Source organism: Eupeodes corollae, chromosome 3 (assembly GCF_945859685.1).
Source record: "Eupeodes corollae chromosome 3, idEupCoro1.1, whole genome shotgun sequence".
Taxonomy (NCBI): domain Eukaryota; kingdom Metazoa; phylum Arthropoda; class Insecta; order Diptera; family Syrphidae; genus Eupeodes; species Eupeodes corollae.
In genome coordinates, this window is record NC_079149.1 from 53,510,282 (window position 1) to 53,538,152 (window position 27,871).

The 27,871-nt window shown below is 31.1% G+C and overlaps 1 protein-coding gene and 1 long non-coding RNA gene across 10 annotated transcripts in view; one reads left to right on the forward strand and one right to left on the reverse strand.

Annotated features, from left to right (window-relative positions):
- The window catches only part of LOC129951149 (longitudinals lacking protein, isoforms F/I/K/T), a 125,746-nt gene that overhangs the window by 21,060 nt on the left and 76,815 nt on the right, over positions 1-27,871 (forward strand). For all 8 annotated transcript variants that reach the window (XM_056063166.1, XM_056063167.1, XM_056063163.1 and 5 more), the window contains exons 3-6: positions 16,811-17,177; positions 17,256-17,721; positions 19,190-19,786; positions 20,499-20,579. In XM_056063166.1, coding sequence (XP_055919141.1) covers positions 17,004-17,177; positions 17,256-17,721; positions 19,190-19,786; positions 20,499-20,579 — 1,318 coding nt within the window. In that variant the 5' untranslated portion in view covers positions 16,811-17,003. The remainder of the gene's footprint in view (positions 1-16,810; positions 17,178-17,255; positions 17,722-19,189; positions 19,787-20,498; positions 20,580-27,871) is intronic.
- LOC129951151 (uncharacterized) lies at positions 1,585-27,480 on the reverse strand. 2 transcript variants are annotated; one of them, XR_008782144.1, is made up of 4 exons: positions 27,174-27,480; positions 26,970-27,104; positions 26,808-26,910; positions 1,585-1,928 (listed from the first exon to the last, which is right to left on the reverse strand). It is a non-coding gene; the product is annotated as an uncharacterized LOC129951151 (long non-coding RNA). The 2 variants fall into 2 exon arrangements; XR_008782145.1 differs by having other exon boundaries at positions 26,970-27,081; positions 27,174-27,478.

Here is a 27,871-nt window from a genome sequence, read left to right on the forward strand (position 1 = left end):
TAGGTTTTCTCAGCTTTTGCCTAACAATTTTGTATGTAAATGCCTATTTATTTATTCCTCCTGATACTGAATACCGAATTTCTAAATAAAAGACGAATTTGTGATATTGATATAAGGTACTGTTCCGTCAGATGACGTGCAAGGGTTTATTCGACTAATGGCTCAAATGATCTTCAAAAGATTAATGTACCCATTAATAGCAGTTACTTAATACAGTTTATTAGATATAAACTAAATCATTTTATCTTTCTTCATACAAATAATGTGTAGTACTCATAATTCTTCTCGCCTCCACCTAATTAATCAAAAACTAAAAGCTCAAATTTAACATCTTCAATCCAAACACTATTTATGTAACTCATAGCCCCCCAAACGGCACGCCAACAACTAAGTAGTATGCGTACTTTCAACTTTACTAAATAAAAATAAAATCATAAGTTTTAAATTTGAATACGATCACCTATTGTTGGAGCCACAATATGTCAGCCATCTTTTCCCTTTTTCTATCCCTCTATTATATACATAGTATTTATACCTATATATATCTACGAATGTGATGGCAATAACACAATAACAAAACAGCTAAAACACTAAAGCAAAATATGCGAATGCAAAATGAACTCCCTCATAATTAAGAAAGAGAGAGTGGCGGCGTAGAAAGAAAACGGCACAAAATTAAGGTTCGGCCATTTACATTATGTGTGTACCTAACTACATATATATTTATAGGTAAAGTATGTATAATTTTGTACATAATTTACTTGAAAGTTCCTAAACGGGGTTCGGTTACTCGTTCTTGATGGATTGTATGTATGTAGGTACACCTTAGTTTCCTATCTTGGCGTCAACGACGTCTCGCAACTCCAATAATATCGATCCGGCTTTTAATGCTTCAAAATCTTTGATAGATTAAAAAAATTTGTACCTATAACTCCAAAATGTTGTAATTGGAAAAATGTATGTATCTACTTTTTCTTGTATTCAATTTTATTTCGCTAGGATCACCTTGTATATTTCTAGTATGCTGAAAACTCTAATTTTCGAAACATTATAAAATACAAAAAACATAAGAGAAAAACCATGAGGGTTAAAAGAAAATATACGACATCTTTGTGTGAATGTATTTATATGGGTCCTCGACAATGTGTCTATGTGTATGAGAATTATATGTGATCAGTGTGGTGGATATGGGTACACCATACCATACATTGGCTTGACTGGGTAGGTAGGTAGGTATATAGAAAGATTCGGAAAAGTACCCATTTGGTGGTGTCTACTGTCGCCGTTGGCTAGAGAAAGAAGAAACAAGAAAATTTCCACGGTACAGCTTGCCTTGCGAGGGAAGCCGAACTAGAAACCAAACCAGTAACAACATAAACACCATCGAAGTACTACCTACCAACGGTAGTCGGACGCGCGAGAGAACATCTCGGCAAAAATTAAAAAAAAAAACTTAATTTGTAAACACTCTAAAAAGCTACATATTTCTTTTTTGAGCTTTGTGCTGTTCGTTGGGGAATGTGTGGAGCAAAATTCTCTTTTTGAAAAGAAAACGCGAATTGTTGAGAATTCTTTGTGGTGTGTTCTTTAATTTTTGTTGCTTTATTTAATCATCATATTTTATTTGCTCCAAGTTTAAACTTTGTGACTGTGCTGTTAGCTGTTCTGTGCCGTGCCGTGCCTGTGACTCTGTCTGCTATAATTTTTCGAACTTTTATGGATTGCTTTTCTCACTTGCACCGGTAGTCGCTGTGGCAGTGGCAGTGGCTATAATAGAGAGTCCACGTCTTGAATATATTTTTTTTATTTTTAAATAATAATAAATAAATTATTTCTACTTCATCCGTTCCGTTCCTTCGTCGTTGCAAATCGTTGTTGTTACTTTGTCTTCGTTTTCGTCTTCGTCGTTTCTTTTCTACAGTGCTTACCTACAAAGAAACAAAAAAATAATACGGTATGTGTTAAAGTGAAATTGATCATTTCTTTTTCTCTCTCTTGGGTCTTCTTTAGATATGCAAAGAATAAAAATATAAAAGTAAATAAGCTTTTGTTGCATTATTTTTGTTTTGATTTTGTACTTAATAACACACCTACTACCCCTACCTTCATGTTCATTTCTTTATACCTACCTACTCTACTTAGTATTATTATTTCTTTATTTTTGTTTTATTTCTTCTTCTTTAATTTTTTTCCAGCTTTTTTTGTTTTACATTTTGTGTTTGTTTAAATTTAGTCTTTATTACCTTAATTAACCTTTTATGAAGTTTTGTTGTATGATAATGATGTTGTATATTTTTGTCTACGAACAAATTTTTGTTTTCTCCTTAATTATGGACGAATGCCAAGGAACAAAATTATATCAATAATACCTAGTACCTACCTACCTACCTTATTAATTTTTAAGTGCAGTGTGTACCTTAGTAATAGAAAATTATGATAAGTTTTCGAAATGTTTAGCTATTTATGTTCAAGTGCAAAACAGCATTATTGTCATTTTGGAATGGTTAGTAATGTTATTAATTACCAACCACCCACCCTATCTTCTGGTGGTCATTTTATAGTGTTTAGGTTTTTCCCGTGACAGTTATACTTATAAGTCTTATAACTGTGAATTCAATTCATGAAACTATCCAAAATCCCAAAAAGTGTGTGAAAAAAAAAAAATAAATTTAAACACTTGAACTCTTGATGTATTAAATTATTTGTTTAGGTTTCCATTTGAATTGTTTAGTTAAAAATATATTTCGATGTTATGAATCAAAATTGAAAGTCTGAAAATTAAAAACAAATCATAATTGTATTCTCTTGTTGGGGGGAGGGGGTCTATTATGCTTTTCAGTACTTGTGTTCTATTTCTCTATGCCGCCTATCAATTTGTGCCTTTATCATAAGCCCATACTAAGCAACTGCATTTAACCCTCAAGAAAATCATAGCGATAGTCATATACCTACATAATTGAAATGGCCATTTAAATTTATTGAATTTGCTATTCTTAAATTTTTAAAAATCAACCTTTTGAGAACATTGTTTTTATATACATAGATAAACGGTCGGTCCCACGATGATAGTTAATTCTTTCCGAGCTGTTGCGCTACTTATTTGATATGCGGGAAGCTATAAGTTACCTAAAACAAAATCAACAGTAAACAATGTCAATGAAAAATTCACGAAAGCGCAAGTTCGAGTGCCAAGCGAGGTATTTTAATGTCGTGCACATCTTAAATCAGAATCATTACTTGTTGAAAATCTATGGTTCCTACTTTTCGAATTTAATTCGAGAACTTAACAAAGGTTTGGGTTGTTGCTTGGATTTTTTACTTAAGTAGAAATCGTCAAATGGCCCTTAAAAATTTGTATCTTTTAAAAAAATAGCTATTTCCTTATAAGATATTTTTGGCGCGTTCAATTTTAGATAAGTAAACAAATTTTTTTAAGTATTTAGTTAGGTATGATAGAACACCAAAATTAAAATGATTTTAGAAAAATAAATTTGATTCTCTTAATCTTATCTAAGAAAGGTTGACAAACATGTTTTTCTTTTAACTGGTTACCACGAGAATGCAACTGTAGCGAAGAGCATCCATTTAATAACTGATAGTTTTTGTCAAAGTTTGTTTTAAATTTATGAACAGACCTGTGTACTTAGGAGTAAGAACAAGAACAAGTACAATTCCCTAATAGGTATTTGAAGTCTCTAAAATTATTTTAAAGTAAGTATGAAGTTAAAGCCTTAAGTACAACTACCGGTTCTAGTAATTACAAATTTCAAGTACCATAAACTTGCTATTGGATTTTAATAAAGTAGCTATGCACTACTGTAATTATACTCTTCAGATTTTTGCATGAGTCAGAATATTCCTAATGTAATATTTGGTACACGTGGCGTGATGGTAAGTGCGTAGAACTATCGTGCCAGAGCTCTTGGCTTCAAACCTTCTTAAGTTTTTTTTTACGGCTACTCCTCTTGCGAGGAATTGACTTATCCTCCAAAAATATTTCTTGTCAAAAAAGTGCTTTCTCAAATAAGCCGGTCGGGTCCGGCATAAAAAAGTATAGGTCCCCGCCATTCCTGACATGATTGAGAATTGGAACTTATAAGGTCCTGGTTCTTTATTTATGTATAATAATTAGGAAATCGTTTTTCTAAGTCATGTGTTTGTAATTATAAAAACTAAATATTATTTTACGAATGAAGAGCAAAGTAAAGAAATATTTATATCATTAAAAACAAAAATTGGTAAAAAGCAGCTTGGAACTAAATATTAAGATGTCATCATGTCCACATTAAATCAGATAATTAGAGTCTGCTGTTACTCTAAGTATCAGGAAAGAATATCTTACGGTTAATAGAGATATTTTAGAATAAATCTATGAGTGTTGATTTGTTGTTCTTTAAATAAGATTAATATGCCACATATACGATATACCTGCAATTTGATTGCGATTAAGTGAAATGATACATAGCTTAACGATACGACAAGTTTATGTATTATCCGGTGGGTTAAATGGGTCTTGAATTGAGAACTTATACTTACCGTTGAAAGATCATCCTTTTTTGTATTAACCTTAATTTCCAAACCAATTTTGTTATAGATTTGACTCGTGGTTTTTAAGATAGGTATATTCTATAATTTTTTACAGTTACGGTTTGGTTTAGCGTTTTGTAAGAGCCTTTCGTCGTTTTTATAAGACCTTAATTGCATATTCCTGCATGACAAGTTTTATATTTCAAAACAGAGTTTGAATCATCAAATCAAAATTGTGTTTCTGTTTTTGTTCAGTTTGTCCAGAGCTTTAGAGTTTTATTACTCTTATTTCCTTTGAAGGGCTAAGTCCTCTGTTAACCTGCTTGGTTTTTCTAAGAGACTTACTGAGTTCTGAATAAAAAATCTATTTGATATCAAAGAAAATCTATAAGCAAATTTCAAAACATTAAAAAACTGTAATCGTATTGCATTTTTACAAAATCGCTGATCAGTGTAGAAATTTGTGTTTGTCGTCACACATAAGTCATAAATACTCAACTTATTTTGAGATTTCGGTGTTCAATAAAGGTTTAAAAACACACTGTTCAGAGTGTTCAATATGCTCAGCAAAATTTAATTCAGAGCAACAACAGAAAAAATGCCAAATAAGCCTATTTATTTAAGAAACTTATATTTAAATGTGGATCACTGATCTGGCAATACTTGGTTTTTTGGATTTTCTTCTTCCATACTTTAAATCTAAAATTTTGTCCCATCATCGTGGTCGCTCTTCATCTCATCACCAGGATTGCCTGTGCTGTGGCTTTTGTAAAACAACAACAACTAAAATTATAGCTCAATTCACAAATACTTCACCAATGCGCCACGATTTAAACTCGAACCCCAAAACCTATTATGATTTTTATGATGGATGAAGATTGAGGGATGAGGTACGAGAAGCCACCGACAGATGGACAATTTCGTGTTGGTCTTACTCCTCTTACTCTCTTTTACTCTCCTACTATATGCTCTCATTTTTGTAAGAGTGTATTAGTGAGCTATGTTTCCCCTCTCTGTGTTTTATTTAGAACACCACCATAGATTTTTTTTCTTCAATAAACACAAATACACATTCAGAAATGAACTCAAACATACAAAAGTAAAAATAAGTAAAACATTGAATTTCCTCTGCTGCTTTTCGAATTGAAGTCGAAGCTCTTTGTATTTTAGAAAACTTTTACAGTTTTAAGCAAACGTCGTGCATCATTAAAAGCGTCGAAAGTTTCGCTCCGCAAAAAAGTTGGTGTTTATAAAAAATTTTCTTCTTGCAATCTCTGAATTCTTCTTTATTTATTTTCATTTTATTTTTGTTGTTGGTTCCATTCATCAGCCAAATCAAATCAAACCAAACTAAACCAAAAACCACACACGATTAATTGCTTTACGTTGCGTTGCGTTGAGATTGAGATAACTTTTAAAAAATATTTTTTTTTCTTTGAGAAATCATAAAGTAATTGCGTTTAGCCTTTGCCTTTGATTTTGCTTATGGAATTACATGAAAATGATGACGCAGATAAGAGGAGGACGTTGATGAAAATTATAAATATTTAAAACAAATAAAAACGTATGTACTTTTCTATATATTGTTTTAAAAAAATATTTTATTTTATTCTATTTTATATTTTTATGTCAGATATGTAGGTACAGACAAAAATTCTTTTCTTAAAATTTTATTTTTCCAAAATGGATGAATTGCAATCAGAAATAAGGGTGCAACAACGCGATGAAGGGGAATACGTTTTATAGATACGATTTATGTTTCTAAATTTAGATTGTTTGATGACTTAGAATTTTTCTTAGGTACATATATATATTTTTATACCTACTGTGTAACATTTAATTTATAAAAGTTTATTTTATTTGGTGATAAAAAGTATTTCAAAATTTTCTTTTGTCTAATGCAATAATCATAAAGCACTAATGGCGTCACAAGCACCAAGCACAGTACACCTCAGCTCCTCACCACTCTCATAAGTGGATCGGCCATTTTGTTTTCCCCCAGTAGTTTGCGTGAAAAATATAATCATAGCGCGAGGGAAAAAAAAATTAAAAAAAAAGGGAAAACATTCCTCAACATTTTTATTTTTTTGAAAGCATTAAAAGCAAAAACAAAAATAGTGAAAAAAGTCGTTGATGATGATGACGATTGTGACGATGTTGTTTTATGATGATGATGATGAAAGCCCTACTTCACACAAAGCTTGAAAAAAAGCTTTTTGATAGGTTTTCATTTTCGTACATATCAAACCAAGGCCTACATATCTACGTTAGCTTCATGTTCAGTTCATATACGAGAACGAGTGTATATCATTTAAGCTTTTATGTAATTTGAAAAGTTTTTTTAAGTTTAGAATTTATTTTGAATGCAATGCAATATTGTGATTGACATACATTTTAGAGATGTTTGAAAAAAAGCATACATTTTTAAAATAGGTATAAAAACTGGTGTGTACATATGTGCTGCTTCAATTAGTGCTCCCCCATGATCTCAGAGGAGGAGGGAATATCGAAAACGATGTTGGTTGGTGTTGTTTGCAATAATGCGCGTGTTTTTATGTCACAAGTTTTGTCTTTAAATGTGTTGGTGGAAGAACTGTGAAGACGACGAAGAGAGAGAGAGAAAGCTTCTACATGCATGTATTTTTAGCTTTGCTTTAGAGTTACATGTTCTTGTTGGAACTTGGAACAACAAAACTGAAAAAGACGACACTTTAATATTTCCAAGAGAGTTCTTACGATATGTAGAGGGTTGGTTTTTGTGGAGGTGTGTGGGGGAGAGGGACACAGAATGGAGGGTGGAACGGATCTTGAATACCTAGGTATCTAAGTTTTGTACCTGTTTTTGAGATTTGGGGGAAAACCGCAAAAGTTGTTTTTATTTTTTTTTTTGTATCGTTTTGCACTTATGCACAACTAATATGTAGGTAGGTATTTGTATGTAATTTGTACCTACTTTCGAGGATTCTGCCTCTCTTAAATATCATTAGGTAGGTACTTATCTAAGTAAACAAAATATTATTTGTTGTAAGCAAGACTTGAATTTGTATTATGTAGTTATTTAGGTACAGAGAAAACTAACTTCTGTTTGTTGTGATCTTTCGAATTAATATATTCAATCATAGAAGGGAAGTAGGCATGTTTATGTGATAATTCAATTGTGCAATCATTTTGATGTTGAAAAACAATAAAATTGGTAATTTCATTTTTAGATTTTATTTAAACCTATGTACATCTTAAAAATACCATTTTTTCACGAATTTATGGAATACGCGGGATTTAAGAACTGACTGACTACATTTTCCATATTTACGAAGATCTAACAAAGTATTAATTAAGCTTTTGTTCAGCAAAACTTAGAAAACAAAAGACCTTTTTAGAAGAAAGAAGGTACCTACCTATGTAAATGGGTTCATGATAACAAATTAACCTTTTCAGTTCCTTATCTAGGTATTTTACTACTATTTTTACATTTATTCACAAGTGATAGTTACGAAACGAAAATAAACCTATGATCTTCTACACATGTCATCCGCTACGTGAACAGATATTTATACCTATTATTTTGTCTTAAAAGTGAAGCCAAACTTTTAAGATCGCCAAATGATTAAGGTAGGTACCTACCTACATATGTAAATAAATATGATTGCATAAATTATGATAAGGTGTCAAATTTACAAAACTTATCTGAAAGCTTTAAAGAGACGTGCTTTAGATAAATGAAATGGAAATGATTTATTTAGACAGTACGTGTTGATTGTGCTTTTCAACTAAATCTTTGTCAATAAATGTTCTCATTGAATATATTACAAAGAGACCCTAGTACCCGTGGCATGATGATTAGTGCGATGGACTGTCATGCGAGAGGTCTTGGGTTCGATCCCTGCCTATGCCACCTAAAGTTTTTTTCACGGGTACTGCCTCTGCGAGGAATTGACAAATTCTCCAAGAGTAATTCTTGTCATGAAAAGTGCTTTCTCAAATTTGCCGTTCGGATTCGGCTTAAAACTGTAGGTCCCCTCCATCCCTGACAACAGTACTCGCACACAGGAATGGTTGAGAGTTGTCAGTCACTAGGCCCTAGTTCACAAACGGACTGTTGCGCCACCTATTTATACAAAGAGACAACATATTTTGGCGTTAAAGTGATCTTAATGTATTTATTTTCTTAAAATAAAACTCTTGCTTATAATTTAAAAGCTACAACTTTTATAGTAAACTAAAAGCATCTAATATAAATTGAATAGCAAACAAAAAAGTTTGTAACCCCTTCTTCATTAGGAAGGGTTTCATTTCGTTTCATCAATTTGTCAATAAAAAAAAGACAATTTTAATGTATCAATACTTAAATAATTTAATTCAATTTAAAAGATCTCTCTTCGTGTGAAGGATCTGTTAACACCTTTAGAACTTTTATCATTTCTCGATTTAAAGCTTTATTCCTAATTGTAAAAAACAATTGATGAACAAAGAATTTTGACATTTTTGTTAATTCTTTTGTGCCTAGGATCTAGGATCAATTTGCACTTAGTATCTACTTATAACTGCATCAAAAGAACTGATCGTTTTTACTCTCTTCTCATGCTAAGATTCGATTCTAAACATTATAAATTAACAGTTAATTGATTTTTATTTTTAGAAATTAACACATTCGAGAAGAATTTTTGCAAACATTTCTTTATTCTTTGCATACGTGCATTTTAATTTAGAAACATACATAAATCATTTTGGAAAAGAAATTTCGGAGTTCAGCACCTAATATAGATAGGCCCCAAACTCCAAAAGCTTCTTTTGACTCACCAAATTTCTAAGCTGATCTTTATCATTTTCTACCATAACCAGAGAATAGAAAGATATACAAACAGGGATACATATCGACAAATAAATGGAAAAGGAAAGAAAAAAAATCAAAACCAAACCAGAATAGATTCAAGATTCAACACCGCACCTACATTATCTCTTTTCACAATACCGAACTACACCCGCTGCTGTACCTTAATACTTTCCTACCTACCTTCTTACCTACCTAACTTTGTCCATTTAAAATTTTGTGAATTTCGATTTTGTACTTACACTTTGGTTTCTTTCTTCGTTGTTTAAATTAACTTTTTTTTTTGTTCGTTCTCAAGTCTTTCATTGAGTTTGTCATTTGCTAAGAATTTTGATGAACAAAATTAAAGACCAACAAACCAAAATCAAGAGAAATATCTATAAGTAACTTTATTTTTGCGTCGTCAGATGAAATTTTCTGTGGATTGTGGATCTCCTTTAAGAAAAACAGGTTTTCTTTTTTTTTTTGTTCTAGTCTTGTTTCTCCATTCTAAAATTTCGCACTCAATTTTGTTGTTGTTTTTTTCAACTTGAAAATGAATTTCGGTGAAATGCTTTCAAGTGATTCTTTTAGCTTTATTTAAATTTGTATTTGATTTTTGTTCTGTTTTAGAAAATAAAATTAACATTTCGATCTGTGCCATAAAGATTTTCGATGATGGTGGAGAAAACTTGATTTTCTTGTTGGTGTTGTGGCTACAGTCTGTGAGTCCCGCTTGGATATTGATTTTTGTATTAAATATTCTCTCCCCTCCGACCGACGCGACGAGGGGACGAGTGTCGAAGTCGACTCGCATTCTGCTATACCTACAAAACATCACTCTCTTTCGTCAGAAAGAAAGAAACGAAGGGGAAGAAATTGCGCTGTAGCTAGGGGGATCATATTTTTCGTACTACACTTTTCCCCAGCTGAGTGGCTTGAATTTCGTTTTAATATCTCCTATAATGGGGTTGATAGTCATGAAACAACCGACGCGACGCTCAAAAGCAACCCATTTTCCAACAACTACATAATATTAATTTGTATGTATGTACCGATATAAAAGTGTCTATACCTACTATTGTATAGAATGGATTAGATCATCTTATAACCCTCATCAGAAGTGGGATCTTCCCTTGTGAAATTCAACACCCTACTTTAAAAATGGTTTGGGGATTATTCGGAGAGAGAAAAAAGGAGAGATTAAGTATACTATATACTTTTTGTTTGTGTAATTCGCCAACTTGTGATACCTACTCCTTCAAAAAATTTAACTTGCATATAACTTTAACAACAACAGCAAACAATGAGGTCCTTTTGCGAAGGTTAGGTTTATCGTGTATGGGGTAAAAAGGATCAAAAATCCCTTTGTTTGTTGGGTTGCTTATGTACCTACATACCATTATGTTATGGCTACCTAACCTACACAGAATATCTGAATCAGAGAGGGAAAAAGGGATCGATCTCTCTTGTGTTGTGTTTTATGTTGTGTTGGCTTTCGCCCTCGCCTAAACAACAACCCCAACACATGGAAAACGGTAGTTATAGTACAGTTTTCCAGACAGTGTGTTTAATTGACACAAACCCATACATACCTAACTACAGTGTCTATTTATATTGTGCGTGAGTTTTAAAGCGCATGTTTTTCGACCCAAATGCTTGAGTTTAGGTTTGGGTATTGGACTGTTGAAGAAGAGGGTAGTCGCAACAACATCAGCAGCAGCGTCGACATCGGTTATCCGTATCGGCAGAGGTAGCATCAGGCAAAGTAGGTATTGTGTGGGAAAGCAATCTTCACTTTTTTGTTTTATTTATGCTGCGGAGTGCCGCCAGCAGCCAGAGCATTCGCATTATCCCCCTGTGCAGCTATAGTTGCCGTTATACTTATCTATACAACGTTGGTACTTAAATCTATACAAAAATGTGTTTGCTGTACATTGTGTTTTAGGGTTTGGATAAAAAACCCAAAAAAGCAACAACAACCAAACCAATCCAAAAATGAAGAACTTTTTTAGGTGTAGAAGGTACTAACTGAAAACCGAACCGATGCCGAGCGGACTCCCAGCTGGGGTTTCATTTTTATTTTCGTCCATTTTATTGATCGTTCGTTTCGTGGCAACTGGAATGGAACTTTACTCAACTACTTAAGAGGTACCTATACGTTATAGGTTAAGTACTGGCTTGGCTGTGTTCCTGTTCCATCAACAAAAATTTGAATAGCAACCAGTATAGTTCTTTATGAGAAATGAGATTGTGTGCGTATGTGTTTCATTTTTATATAATTTAACGACCGGTAGGCAGATGGGATGACAGGAAACTCCAAATTGAATTAGACAGATACCCTTTTGCTAATTTAAGTTTTTCCTTCCCTCTTTTGTTGTTTCGACAAAAGAAGAAATGAAAATAAAAAAAGGGGATTTATATTTGTATTTTGAGCGTCTATGGTGGGCCCTACGAGGAAAAACCAGTTTTATTTGTAATTTTTGTATTTATACAGCATCATCTGCAAATTTTGTGTGTTTGTTACTTCCGAACAAACTAGAGTAACAATAAAGGAAGGCGCAATTAAGGTTCCACCTCGATGATGCTGTGTCTATATAATTTTATACACAACCACTAAATGAAAAATTTGAATATGAATTTCTAGTTTGATCAGTTCTTGTTGATACAAATACAAGCTACTCCCTGTTTTTACCTATAGTCATGTTGACATCTGATTGTTTACTCGTACAGTTCTTTCTGCAAATGTTTGCATTTTTGTATATTAACCATTTTCTTCTTTATTGGATTTTATAAATTTTGAACTTGACCTTCAGATAATTACCGGTGCAAAATAAAATTAATAAATAAACATAAGGCTAACAAATGTATCCCTCTGCTGGTTTTTGCCAGAAGATTGAAATTTGTCTTAACAATCTTTGTATGTTGATCAATTTCGATAGGTATAAGGACTTGGGCTTTGTTGAATTAAGACTTAAGAACTAAGTACCTACAAGCTTTTTTTTTGCATTGAAAGTAGTGTACATGTTCCCAGTTTTGGGTTATTGATTTTAATATTTCCGGGCTTATTCAAATAACCCTCTCCAATAGATTGTGTTTTTTTTTTAAATAAACTGTACCTATAGAATAATTTTCCTTCATCGGAAAGAAAGGAAGACAGAAAGGTCGATGGCTGGAGAACCTACCTAACCTACTACTTTGTTTCACATTATCTGCAAAAGATTTTCGATCATTTGCCCCACCTCAAATACGGCGCCCCTGTGAGGTGCACCATTTGAACATCCCCTAAAGCCAGTTGTGAAATCACCAGTCATAACAAAAAAAAAAAAGAGAAACAGCACATAGAAACAGAACTTGAACTCGCCCCCACATGCATGCATGCATATTATTGAGTCTTTGCAAATAGAAAATGAAATATGTTCTTTTTATTTTTAAAAATATTTATAGCTACATGTACATTTTTAAATAAAAATTACAAGGTGCTATACAAAGGGTATACATTCATATACATATATATGTACTTATTATTGCCTATTCTATGTACATAGCTTGTGTTAAACATTTAAGTTGAAATTTATTGCAATTGCTTGGTGTATTCAAGTAAGCAAAGCAAACTATGTGGCGGCTTGTGCTATATTGGCTGTTAGGTGAGCTATTAAAGCTTTTTTTTATGGGCCAAACACACAATTACATATTACAATGTAGGTACATCAGTGCACAGTACACTGCACATGCATATATAAAAGATCGTTTATTGAATTAGAATGTTGTAACTATATTATGCGCGCGTGCATGATCACTAATATTTTATATTTTATTATTATTATTATTAATATTTTTTTTGTTGATAAAAAAAGCAATGTTTGTTGCATGATAATGTCAAAGTACACGACACACGAGAATAGATGCATGTAGGTATGTAGTTAGTTACCTACCTACATGTTTGGAAAAAAATTAACTTTAAGTGATTTTAACTAAACGAACTTTCGGAGGGCTAAAAGGCTGTTCCTAGGTAACTACTAATTTTATCAACATTATCATCAAAATAGAAGTAGGAATGAAGGTTGACGTAATCAAATCATGTAATGGGAAGTGAATTTCCACAAAAAAAGCTAAATTATACTTAACTGATCAATGTTTTTTGAACATAGCTAGGTATACATATGTTTGTACATACGTTGTCTGAACTTGGTCATGTAAAGGAGCTTAATATATCTACATTTATGTACATTTTAACATCAGCTGGGAATTATTATTTAATAGTTTTAACAGATGGAATTTTCATTGACGTATTTGTGTGGTTTTATGAAAAATATTAATTCTAGAACATTTTTGTATGAATTCTTTGTATAAATATGACGTCTATGATTATATAAGCTTGTAATTTGATAATGGACAATTAAGAAATGTTTGACAAATTATGATTATAGCTACCTATATTCGAGACTCAATCTTGTTCATCTTTACCATTGAACTTTCCCAATAAATTTTCATTACAAAAGACTACACCTTCGACTACAGAAGCGATCTTGAGTTAAAAATGCATTAGAAGTTTTAAAAAACTTAAGAAATAGTTTACACATTTTATGTTGGGCGAATTAGTTTTTGAAAATGAAGATCTTCTCTAGATATCCTTTAATTTAAAAAAAAATACAAGTAACCAAACAATTTACCGGATATGAAACAAACTAACAAAATAACGAATAACAAAAACTTGAAATACTGAATATTAATGTATTCAATGTTGCAAAGTCGTTACCGAAAGTAAAGAAGAATAATGTTATTTACTTATAAAATGTCAACTTTACTTCAGTAAAATTTGGATTTGGACATTTGCAAAAAGGATTTCCTATTTTTTGAAAAAAACTTATTACTTCATTAAGCATTATTATAATAATTATTATAAGCATTAAGTACATTCTAAATTCTTTTAAATAACGATTATGAGCCCGAGATCTTCCTAACAAAAAAAAACCTTCATCTACCTGCCGACAGATTCTAAGAAGTACCTTTCAAAGTGTTTTTGGTCATGTTGTAAACTATTTCCAGAAAATAAACTCATGGCGTTTAATGTCTTAAAACCAAACAATGTATATTTGGTTTCGTGTTTTTGATTTGAAAATATTTTAATTATTGATATTTTACTATATTTAAATATTTAATTAATATTTGATTGAACGTAAAACATTCGATAAAGAGAAGGACGAAACAACTTAGTTTTGTTTAATATAAGTTAAAAATTTTTTTGTATTATTTGTCTCAAAATCGAGATTGTCAGTAAATAAGTAGCGACAGCTTTGTAACCAATTTATAGAAAAATCCGAGATATTTCAAACTTACAAACATAAAACTTCCTGGTAAACAGATATATCCAAATAAAAACATGCTTTCTCATTTCGCTTTTCACCACTTAATTCAAACCCGCCAGAATGTAGGTATTGTTTTGCTTTTCAATGAAAAATCAATAATGTACTCCATGGCAAAGTTTTTCCGTTGCGTTTTTTTTTTTATTTGTCTCACTATACTCGTCCATAGAATACAATCTTTTATCCCCTCTACCCATTATTCCATTTCGATGCCAAGGTTAGATCTAGCCAGGCAATTCAATTCTTTTATTTTCGACTAAAAAACACCCTCGTTAAAAATGAATTAGATAAAAAAGCCAGAAGGCTCCATTTGAAGACTAGGAGAAAGGTTCAAAAGAACATGATATTATTGATATAGAAAGGTACCTACCACATAAAATAAAAGAAATTCCAAAAACTACTTATCCACACATCAAATTTCAAAAACTGAATAGGTAGGTACTTCCTTTTTCGTTTCAATTGAAGAACTTGGGGAAATCGGGAAAATGCACACGACCGATCCAAGACACCACATTTGCTCAACCAAAAGCAAAAACTATACCTATTTGGGGATGAAAAAGGGACAAACATGAAAGGCATTAAGGTTTTTCCATATCATTAAGATCAGGCAGCCATTGCAGTCATTATAGTGGCTTTGGGTTCGGGGTGCTGAAGCAGGTAGAAACATAATGTACAGCTAAAATAAACATAATACACAAAAAGGACGAACACATACAACTACAATTTGCTACACATACACAAATATGTAATAATAAAGCCAAAAACTGTAAACGATTACGGGACTTGCTTTTCTCCATTTTATAGTTCCGCCAGTAGTCTTGAAGTGATCGTGAAAGTGATTGTACGTGGGGTTTAAGACTTGTTTTGTAGTAGTTTTAGTGATATTTTGTAAATGTTTGGAGGTAATGCTTTTCTTTTTTTGTTTTAAAGCAAATTTATATTTTTGTTTTGAAAATATGAATTTTGTGAATTAAATTAAACTATAAAAACAAAGGATTATAGTGAAAAGAAGTGATTAAAATAATTTTTCATAGATTACTTCTTCTATGCATGGGGCATTTGACTTATAAAGAAATATGTACTTGAGCTCTTTAAGTGAACATCGTAAAACAAACGAAGTAAAAACAATATAATCCCAATATATTCGTTGATATTAAGATTGTGGTATTCAAAATGATCTTAATTTGTGAAAATTAATAAATTGAAATCGGTTTATTGCAAATTGAAGATTATTTCTTCCTTCCCAAAACGCTTGTATTTTTTTTCTTTATTAAACTTCTTCTATTAAAAACTAATTTAAATAATATACCAAGATTTGAGGAAAAGTAATTTTTCGGAGCTTTCGTACAAAAGTTTTTGTAAATAATTTTAATCCGTACGCATATGATGTTGAAAATACGAGATTGTAGGATTCTCAAATAAAATTGCACATCATTCCCGTATTGTGGGCCTGCTGCATATTTTAAAAATTGTTTAAAATACTTGTTAAATTTTAAAGTCAAAACGTTCTTAAATTATAACTTCCAAGTCAAATATACGAGGACCATTCATCATCACTTTTCACTTGTGTTCTTGTTCCAAGAAACGTTTATACTTCTTTAAATCGTATATTTTAACCATAATTATTAGAAACTAAGAAATAGAAGGATTTAAAAGGTTTTTGTTTTTCATCATCACTGTTCGAAGCTTTTAGCATAGACTTTTATTCTGCAAATTCATACATATTGCGATCTTAAATTTCCTTCGAAATTTTTTCCAACAAAGAGATGTGGAAATGTCTATAATTTTCAAATTTTACTTATAGCTTGGTTCTAACGCACTGAAATAAGAGCCCATGTCCCTGAAGAAACTCAATTCTTCATATAAACAAATACAAAATGGCAGTTTTGATATTATTCAAAATTTTAAGTTTTGGAAGATGGAATATACATTCCGTGAATAATTTTATTCACGAAAGTCCCAAATGTCTCTGTTAAAACTTCAAACAGTAGAAAAAACAGCTATAGGCAGAACACCTTATAAAAAAGTAGAATAATAGTTTAAACCATAAAAAAAAACCTCATAAAAAGAACTTTTTAACTAAACATATCTTTCTTTCTTTTATTTACAGGCGCAAGACTCAAAACCTGACCACCAAAAAAAAAAATTATTTCAACAAAACTAAATTAAATATACAAAATAAATTCATCAAAACTAAACAATACGCCACAACGCAAGCAAACAAAAAACCGTTTGAATGAATTTTGTATTATTGAAAACGTAATTTTCTTTAAAATTCCCCCAACACCTCCCTTTTAAAGAAAATGGATGACGACCAGCAGTTTTGTCTGCGGTGGAACAACCACCAGAGTACACTTATAAGTGTGTTCGATACACTATTGGAAAATGAAACATTGGTGGATTGTACACTCGCGGCTGAAGGAAAATTCCTTAAAGCCCACAAAGTGGTGTTATCAGCATGCAGTCCTTATTTTGCTGTAAGTTTGCAAATATTAAAAAAAACTTAACAAATATTAATTATATATGTATTTTCTTTTCTTTATAAAAAAAAACAGACACTTTTATCGGAACAGTATGATAAGCATCCGATATTTATTCTCAAGGATGTTAAATATCAAGAACTTCGAGCCATGATGGATTATATGTATCGTGGTGAAGTGAATATATCACAAGATCAGTTAGCTGCTTTATTAAAAGCTGCCGAATCTTTACAAATCAAAGGTTTATCAGATAATCGAACTGGCAGTGGGAATAGCAGTAGTGGCCTTGGTGGTGTAAGCCAACAACAGCAACAACAAAAAATATCTGCCGAACAACAACATAAGCATATAAGTGTACCTGGTAAATTGATGACTGGTAGTGCGTCTGCTGGTTACACACTGGAACAAACAAAACGTTCACGCATTGGCCCATCATCAATTGATTCACAAGATTTATCTGGTTCCAGAGAAGGTTCATCTAGTCCAACATCGAGGAGACGGAAAAAAGTTCGACGCAGGAGCATTGAAAATGTCTTGGCTGGTAAGTTTCTTTTTTTTTTTTCCTATTAAAATATTATGACTTAAATTTTGTTTAAAAAAAAAAATTATCCAATCAAAATTCGAGAAAAGTGGAACTTCTTCGGGTTAGAACAAATAAATAAGTTTATTGCTTTATTACATGTAATACATTTAAAATTTATTTGAATAAGTTTGGAATTCCCAAAAACGGGTATCAATTTGAAAATTAAATCATAACTGGGACAGAAAAGGCAAAGTTTCTTTAATTATTCAGTAATTTTCTACTCTTTATTCACACCCCTAAAAGACCTAGTTTTTCAATTATCTGATTTTTTTTTTAATGCAAACTGTAATAAGTATGTAATGACAAAACAAAATAAAAGATTTGAATTAAAAGGAAGGAAGCCATTTTTCTATAAAAAAAATAAATCATGTATAGAACGACCCCTAAAAATTCTCATCCCGCTGTGATAGTAAAAAAAATCCCGGATAAAAAATTGCAGCTGCCAAGAGCACCTAATACACACATTACAGTTATAAAATACACATGTACGTATATATGAAGGGTGAATATCAGTGGGATGTGTGTGTTTGAGCAATCTATCAATCTCCGCCTAAAAAATGTTCATCCACAGGCTTTTCAGATTACAAAAAATACAAGTAATATTACTTAAGATTAAAGAGGAATTTGGTATTCGTTTATGAGGGAATACTTGACAATTTATAATTATCTCAATATTGCCTGCGGCGTACACATCCAAGCCTATTTTAAATTCGGGTATTTTCTTCAATAATTTTATTTGAATCAAATAATGCTCACTTACCACTTAACTTAATCAATTTGGTGATAGTGAGTTTTGAATAATCAAATAATTTATTTTCGCTTTTATACATTTTTGCTCAGATAAATTGGCGAGCACTTTTGAAAACGAGCGCGGTCACATTCTTAACGAATGTGAAAGCAAAGTAATTAGAAAAACAACACTAAAATTAATTCTGTAAAATGAAAACACATTTGATGACCATTGTGTCCTAGAGCGCTACTACATTGTATACATACAATTTTTAGTATATCAACGGGTTTGCGGGTGGTGCTCGTGATTTTCAACTTCTTAACTCTACCTGAAACGTTTCCTAGACATCTGCTCGCTCATGTTTCGATCCGATCGTTTTTTTCTCGTTGAGAGGAATATAAATTTTATAATAAAAATACGATACCTAATAAAATAGAACACGAGTGAAGTTGACAGACTTATAGAATTAACACGCACACTTGTTTTTATGATTGTTTTCATACGTTTATTGTATTTTCGAGAAGATATTAAGTAGATTTTTATTTTAAAATAGAGTATAATGTCAATCGTTAATCAAAATCCAACAGTTCTAAAATAGAAGTTTCACTTTTTAACAATCGGTCTATTTTTTTGTGTTTCTAAATACTTGAATTATTTTTACTTACTTAAAATTTGTATTTTTATTTAATTTTATAGATAATCACGATAATTCAAACTCCTCACAAGTCATCCAAGGTGGTTCGTCATCAATAGTTCCAACAACAAATGCTACCGGAACAATAACCGCAATGTTACCGATGATTGGAAGTGGTGTAGGTGGTACAACAACAACAATTTCTAGTTCTGTTGCCTCAACAATAACAGTAGCAGCCCAACAACAATTACAACAGCAACAACAACAAGCATCAGCAGCAACAGCAGCAGCAAATATTATAACCGCAAATGTTACCAAAAAGACTGAAAGTGTGAAAATGGGAGGAAATACCGATGCCATGAATGCCGCCGTTACCGCCGTTGATAATATCCAAGATGAAAATGCCGCCGATTCAATTGATGAAAAAGAAATGATAATGAAAGAGAAACAAAATCATAAACGACCAAAACATCAACATGAAGGTGTTGTGGCAACATCAACTGGAAAAGATGAAATTGTAATTGAACCAAAAAGTGAATACGACGATGAGGGCAATGATGAAACTGTTGAAGATCTAACATTAGATGATGAAGAAATGGGTCTCGAAGATTTAGATCATAATGCTGGTCCCAGTCATGGTGGTGAAGGATCTAGTCAAGGTAGGTTTTCATTTAAAAAGAAAACACATATTCAGCCTTATCAATTTGGGAAGAATACGCACAGTTTGCTAAGTTACATTGTTAAGTAAAATTGCCTTCCTTTTTAAACTTCTTTAAGGAAGAGACAAGCAATTTTATTCCATCTACTAAGTGACCGTTCATCTTTCTTGGACGCATTATCGCTTATACGCATTCAAAATAGAACGCTTGTCTCAAAGTTGATTATTTACATTGTTACAAGTAAAATTGCCTGGGCGTTTAAGCCATCGCATACTCTTAGTCGATGTTGGAAATGGTCAGTTAAATTCTACTTATTAAACAATTGCTACTGTAATATTTAAGCCAAATGCCCACCAATTTGAGACGTACTGTCAAGTATGAGAACCTTTTTTCAGATGACTATCACAAGTGTGGAAAACTTTACTCGACTCTGATTTTCTGTCCTATTTTAAAATTTTAGACCAATGTGTAACTGCACCTTTTAAGGACTTACATATTTTCTTAAAACTCGCACTGTCCTTAAACTACTTAAGTTTAGTAATAAACTTTTAATACCCTTAGTTTGTGGCAATTTTAAACACAAATGCAGATTTTCAAAAACAAATTAAACAATTTCTTCCTTTCAAAAATCTCGTTAGGGCTGTCTAATAGATAAAACAATCCTTGAATAAACTTGAATGTAACTGATTTTTTTTTAATTTTTTTTTTACAGGATATGCACAATGGCAAGTCGACAGATCTCAGGATGAAGTATTTATGGCCGCACAAGAAGCCCAACAACGGGATCCACAAGGTAGGTCAACAAATTTATTCCATTTTGACACAAAAAAAAAAAACAGTCAAATATGAAAAAGCGAAATGAGCACGACAGATAAAATATAAATTATTTATTTTTTTATTCTTTAAAATAAAAATTAATTTAGTAAATTTGATATAAAATTGCAAACAAAAAAATGAAGAAACAATTTTAGAAAGTTGATGTAGAATATTTTGATTTTTATAATTTTTATTACTTTAATTTGTTTTGTATTTAGTTTAATTTCTTTGCAAAAAAGTATTTGGATTTGAATTTTATGAAAATAATTGTACGACAAAAGAGAGAAGAGATTTGCACTTCCTTTTTTTTATTAGTCGTGCTCCATAGCTATGAAATTCAACTGAAATTGGAGAGTTTTGTTTTTATTTGATGGAGACTTGAAAATAAATACAATCCAAATGGTAAGAATGGTATAATGGATTTACTAAAAGAATGATTCAATTTATATATCCATCAAAATTCTCCCATCTCAGTTGGATTTCGACTATTTTGCAAGAAATCTTTTGAAAGTAAATATTTATTGATTTTGGTAATTTTTGGTGTTTGTGTAGCATTTTGTTATGAATTAAAAAAAAACAACAACAACCATTTGCCAAATACTAATCAAATGGAATGGAGAACCCACCCGCATAGTTTAATCATTTAATTAAGTCTCAGTTTTCATATGAGGGACTCTCGTTTATTAAAACATAAATAATTTAAAAACGCTTTAATACTCCTTCCACTTGATTAGCCTTTGCACACATATTTTTACTTACTTACTTGCTCTCTTTTTTATTGAAAACATTTGAGATTGGTGAAAAAACTAAACTTTTTTTTTATTTTGAATTTAAATGACTAATCCTTGAAGAAATTTTAATTAAATCGAAAACAAACAAAAAAAAAATCAAAAAGCAATTTTTCTAAAAGAAAAAGTTTGCTGTAAATATTATATTAAATAATAATCAGAAAGAAATAACATAACAACAGTACCTACTTACAAAAACGTCGCATTTGCTTTGAAAATATTTATTAAAAATTTAATTAAAAACTTAAAGAAATTCAAGAAAGAAGAAAATTTATCAATATAAGTGTACAAACGTTTCCGAAAATAATACGTATTTTGTTAAATAATAATGTTAAACTATTACAAAGAAAAGAATCAAAACAAAATGTTTCCAAAGGTGAAACGTTGGCCTCTTCGACAAAAGAAAATATAAAAAAATCATTTATTGCTGTGATATATTATATAAATATTTTTTTTTTAATTTTAATATAGACAAACACGTTTTATTAGTTGAACAAAAATACGCATGCATTTATTTTATTATACTTTTTTCTCTATATAAATATTTATTTTAACATTCATTTTTATTTATTTAATATTTTATGCTTTTGGTTGACGGGACTATTTTTTTATCTGAACATTTTTATTTAAGTTTTTTTTTTTTTTTATAAATATTTTATGTATACAAATCCTGTACACACTTAAAAATTTGGTAGAAAATTAAAAAGAAAACAGCTCTTAAAAGCTGTTGCAAAGTATCGTGGCGGTAAAAATATCGGTTTTTCAATTTAAAAAAAATAGAAAATCTTTAAAATCAAACCGTTCGAAATTCGTTTGTTTTCGTTTTGGTAACCTACTTGGGTATATCCGTTTTAAAGTGTTTAAGTGCCTCTGTTTAGTAAAACAGATTTAATTGAAAGTGAATGAAAAGTGTTTGAAGCAAGGAAAAGAAGTCCTAAAGTCTGAAAGCTGAGCTGGCGGTGTTCCTGTTTGGAGTTGGTTTTGCAGTCTATCAAAAGGGAGAGTATAAATTTGTAGCTGTGAATCATGATCGTGGTTCATAGTGAGGTAAATCTTCGGATGTCGTCGCCGTCTTTTGTCATCGTCGTCCTGTCGCAGATGGTATTCTCAACAAACTTAAGAGACTTTCTTTTTTCTTTCAACATTCACAACATATCAGGTAAGTATATCTCTAGTCAACAGTATCGGTTGATAGAGAGCAAAATCAAATTTAAATTACTTTTAAGTTTATTCTTTTATTTTATTTAATATTTCAATTCTTAATTATTATTTGACCTACAAAATTATCCCTTGCTCATTTACCAAAAATTCCTTTTTCCCTTTTATATTCCGTAACAAAATTGTCCATCCCGATATTTTTCTCTTTGTGGGAAATTATTCTGTGGAATGTAGTTGTTGCTTTTCAGGTTTGTTGATTTAAGAAAAAACGGGTAAGGTATTTTATTCAGTTTTTTGTTTGTTGTTGTTTATTTAATGAATGGGCCAACATTTCAACTTTGTTTGAAAATTATAGTAAACATTGATTTTTTTTGTTGTTATTTTTATTCTTTTATCAAAAGACGCTAGCTTATAACATTATTTGTAGTTATATTAAATCGGGAATTTTTACAATGTACATAATGTGTTGGCCCATTTCATATTGATAACACATCAAAATCCAAAAACTAGAATTTTTAAACTTTAAACAACAAAAAGACAAATGGAGGAAATTTTTTTTGAAATGATGAATGTGGTTCTATCCTATTCACAAAAGTTGTCGTCATGGCTGAATGAGAGAGAAACGCTTTTGTAAGTACTAAACTCTTTATTTAATTTTCGTGTTTTCCTTTTTTTTAAATTGAAATTTTTATGTTTAAGGCGATATATAAATATTTAAGAAAACTTATGAAAGAAGTTAATGTTTTTATTTGATATCATTAAAAAAAAATCGTATTGTCACGCTGCAGTTCTTGAGGCTAGAACCCAAAACAAATTAATTTTCCAGGAATTCCAAACTTTTCATAATTTATTAATATAATAAAAGTAACATTTTATTGTATGCTTTAGAATATTGCATTAGGTACTGTGACAAAGTCGTGTCCTTTTTTACCTTGCTTTTTGGTATATTTCACAATTGTTTAATGTAACCTTCCTTTTTTGGAAAGAAGTTATTTTTATTCTCTTGTATGTAACTATTTACATACTCGTGGAAAATCGACATTCATTTATAACATGAAGAAATCAGTTTTATCCTTAATTTTCGTTCTCTGATCGTAAAATTAGCTTCTACTTTGGCGGACAGATGGATCTTTTTTATAATTTGTAACCATCCTGTATCACTTAACTGAAAGTGCTCCATAATTTTATATGTGAGTAATTATTAATACTTTGTTCATCATGGCTATGTTCGACACGTTAAGTGTGTGAATTTGAGTTTTGGAAACAAATTATGTAACATAAAAGACAAAATTTAAACCAATAATTTTAGCTAAAATTGTATTCCTCCAGTTAATGGTTAAGTGGTTCTGATATTTGTTAAAATTGCAACATCGGTTTTTAAAGTTGCTGATTAAACTTTATTGGGATTAAGCACTTTTGATCAGGGGGGTCATTCCGAAAAACGATAATCGTTAGACGATAGTCTCACTTCACGTAAGACGATAATCGTCAAAGTGATATCGTCAAAACGATAGCATTTGCACGATAGCTAAGTAGGTATCGTCTGCTATTAATTTCCATTGATAACTAAGCAAATTGAAGTAAAAAAGTTTCGTTGTTGTTTAGTTTTGTTACAAAAAACTCAAAAAATATAATGAATTTTTATATATATTTAAACTTTGGGCGGAGGAACATTGGTATATTCGAAGGGCAACGATTTTAGTATCGCTCTTGCACAAAGCACTAGTCCAAAGAAGTTTTGGAAACAACAAATATTTTTAAAGCCAGGTTATGTTCTCTGTGCATAAAATGGAGTCTTCACTTCCTTCCCTTGGACAAAATTGGGATTATTACTGCAGCTGAACAAAATTTTTGATATTATAGTTTATTCTTCGGTGGCAAAAAATTAAAACACAAAAAGTGACAATAACAATAAACATCACAAAATAGTTGGCATGTTTATTAACAATACATATTTTGCAAATTTTCAAAATTTCCCATAGAGAAAAACCAAGTTTAATAACATTTTCAAGTTATTGAACAAGCTTATCTATCGTTGAGTTCATTTTGACATTTTGAATATACTCAACGAACTTATACTGAAAACGATTGAACGAGACGATAGTGATAAAGTTCAAAAATCAAATGGGGTGGCGCAACAGTCCTTTGTGAACCAGGGCCTAGTGACTTACAACTCTCAACCATTCCTGTGTGCGAGTACTGTTGTCAGGAATGGAAGGGACCTACAATTTAAGGCCGAATCCGAACGGCTAGTTTGAGAAAGCACTTTTTCATGACAAGAATTACTCTTGAAGGATTTGTCAATTCCTCGCAAGAGGCAGTACCCGCGAAAATTATTTTTAAATTATGGTGGCACAGGCAGGGATTGAACCCAAGACCTCTTGCATGACAGTCCAACGCACTAACCATCATGCTACGGGTACTACATAAAGTTACGTGAAGCAAATTATTGACGATATCGTTAATGATAATCGTTTTGACGATTATCGTTTTGAAAATTACGGAATGACTACCCAGGGCTCAAATGTTTAATCGAGTTCATTAATTTTACTTGACGAACATATGCTATTATACCATCTTTTAATCAAACTTCAAAAAACCGAAAAATAGTGTTATAAGTATGTCTGCGTTAGTCAAATATATAAGATTAAACCTTTACTTGTTTTTATAGTCATCAACAATTTGAGCAGGTATTGAAACACTAACGATTCTGGCAAGCATTTTTAACGAAAAAGGGTATTTTTTGAGCTTTTGTTTGGAAAAGAAAAGAAGGAATAAGCTTGTATTGAGCAAAACTCTAATATGTTCATTTTACATATACCCACCTAGGCACCTAAATGAACCCTTAACTGAGTTTTCAAAATTGCCCAATATTAATGTGCCCTATCGCAAACAAGATTTTCCTGGAAATATTACATTCGTATTGTGAATGGTGTTCGAAATTTCCTTTGGAATTTATTGCTGTCGTGAACAATGTTCCCATGAAAGTTTTTTTTTATCATTTCTCTGGAATTTGAATTAACATATTTTGATAGAGAAATTAAGATGAGTCTAGGCAATGTAAGTTAAATTGAAATTTTTGTAATTGTATTACATATAGGACGAACTCTTCAGCGCCTTGAATTTTGATTCATTCTGGACAAAAAATGTCGTCGAAAATATTAAGGAAGCTAGACAATACTTCTGAGAATGATGGCTGGGCAATACTTTAAACGTGATCTTGACTAATCCTCTTTAGTACCAACCTTCAGCAAAAAACCAGACACACCTAGTCTGACGATTTTAGGCACATGGAAAGATTTTTTTTTTTGCCACAAAGAAAAATCGGAGAGGGTACCCAGTGAATATTTAAATAAAACTTTATTCGGTAAATCTGAAAAAAGTAGAATTAAAAAGATAACTAGCACAGAGTTGAATTTTACTCACAATCCTTGTGGTAACTCAAATTGCTTGGAATTATGTCGTTATTCACGTCTTATTGACCCGATTTCTTCTTTTGTCTGTCTTCTCCCACTTAATGTTATACAAATCCTATGCTATGCGTTTTGAAACAACAAAACAAAATTTATTGCAAACATCTGGTAATGTTACTGTCCAAACAGTGTTTTGAAGTGGATGTATTTTGTTCTTCGGCAATATTAAAAAAAATTGTTTGTTGTGCACCCTAGCGCAGAATCGAAGAGGACAATTGTATGCCATTCATTGTAGAAGAAGTTTTTAAAATTCGAAATTATCCTCCAAAAATAGTTTTGTTTTTTCAATGTTGCTATTTTTCTCGCTAAACAAAATAAACTTATTCTGATGTCCACAATAACTTGAAACGTTTTTTGAGAATACAACTTTTTGTAAGAAATAAAATTCACCGGTAAACTTCCAAAAGAGTACAATATAACTTTAAAATCTATTTTTGAACTGTTATTTGAAAAAAAAACCGCTTTATTTATTGTGCCTTTTAAGTGTATTAATTTAGTTACATTTCCTTGTAAATGTCGAATAAGATTACTAGTAGATAACTGTATGTGTAGCGTTCGGTGCAAACCTATTAAAAAGCATGAGTAATATAAAGATATTGGAGCGTAGCATTTTAACCTTAAAAAGGTTGTGGAAAACGACATCTGTATTCTATATATCTCTAGTACAATCCTTCAAAAGTTTTTTTTTTTATCCTTTGCATTACAACGAATCACGCCACCAGTGTTTGGTTTAAATGAAACCTAAGAACTTAAAGTACAGATCCATAATTTTGTTTATATACTTACATTTCAATTATTACATTTGAAACGAATACTTTTTATTTGTTTAAAAACTAAGCAATGCTTCCTTTCCATGCACTTCAATTTTTAAAAAACTTCGGTTTTATCTCTGGAAAACAAAATTAAATGACAAGACCTAGCCTTTAATAGTTTCCAGACCCCATTTACCTTTTTTAATAGCACATACTCCAGTAATTATGATTGTAGTTCTTTAAACTTTCCGCAACATATTGATTTCCAAGTTATGTTTTGCTCTTTAACTTATCGAAGATACTTCCACCTAAAAAACGGACTTGATTATACCTATACATGTGTTAACCCATATTTCTCAAATTTTTTCCTCTTGTAGATAATTTCACAGTTAATATGTACCTGATGAAAATTCATTGAATAGTCCGAAAGGAAAAGAGTTTTTAATCGAAATAATTTTCTTATTTCAATTTCGTTTTTTTTTCCTACGATTTTACATATTTGATTTTGAAGTCAAAAAAAATTGTAATTATTTAAATATAATTTTATCGAAAGCTAAATTTCGAAGAACTTAAAACTCGATTCTCTTAGAATTCACTAGAACTAGTTTAGCCAAGTATTTTTTGAGGTTTTGCATTTAATTAAAATATTGCGAATATTGAATGGCCTAAAAAAGCGCTTCAAATAGTTTGAAAGAACAGTTTGCCAGAGAGCAGTTCCACCCTAGTTATTTATCACTTCCAATGAAATAAAAACTGAATGCAATGCAAACTAGGCGATTCCTTAAAATTTCAAGGATTTGGATTCTTAACGGATAAATTTAATGTTCTAACCTAAATTTTTTGGGTGTGCTTTTTGTTGTCTCTAATAAAAGCTTATTTACTAGCGAATCGGTGGAGCTTGTTTGCTCCCCATTTTTTGCGCATGCGCAGTAAGTTACTCACAAATTCTTTCTGTTTTTAACGTCTTAAATTATTTATATTATTGAGGAATAATGGATTGTATGTGTATAGTTTTTAGGTGTAAAGAACGTTTTTATCTTATTTGTGATATAAATTGAACATTCTTAGGTGATAGAGCCTTATAAGTATTGACTTAAA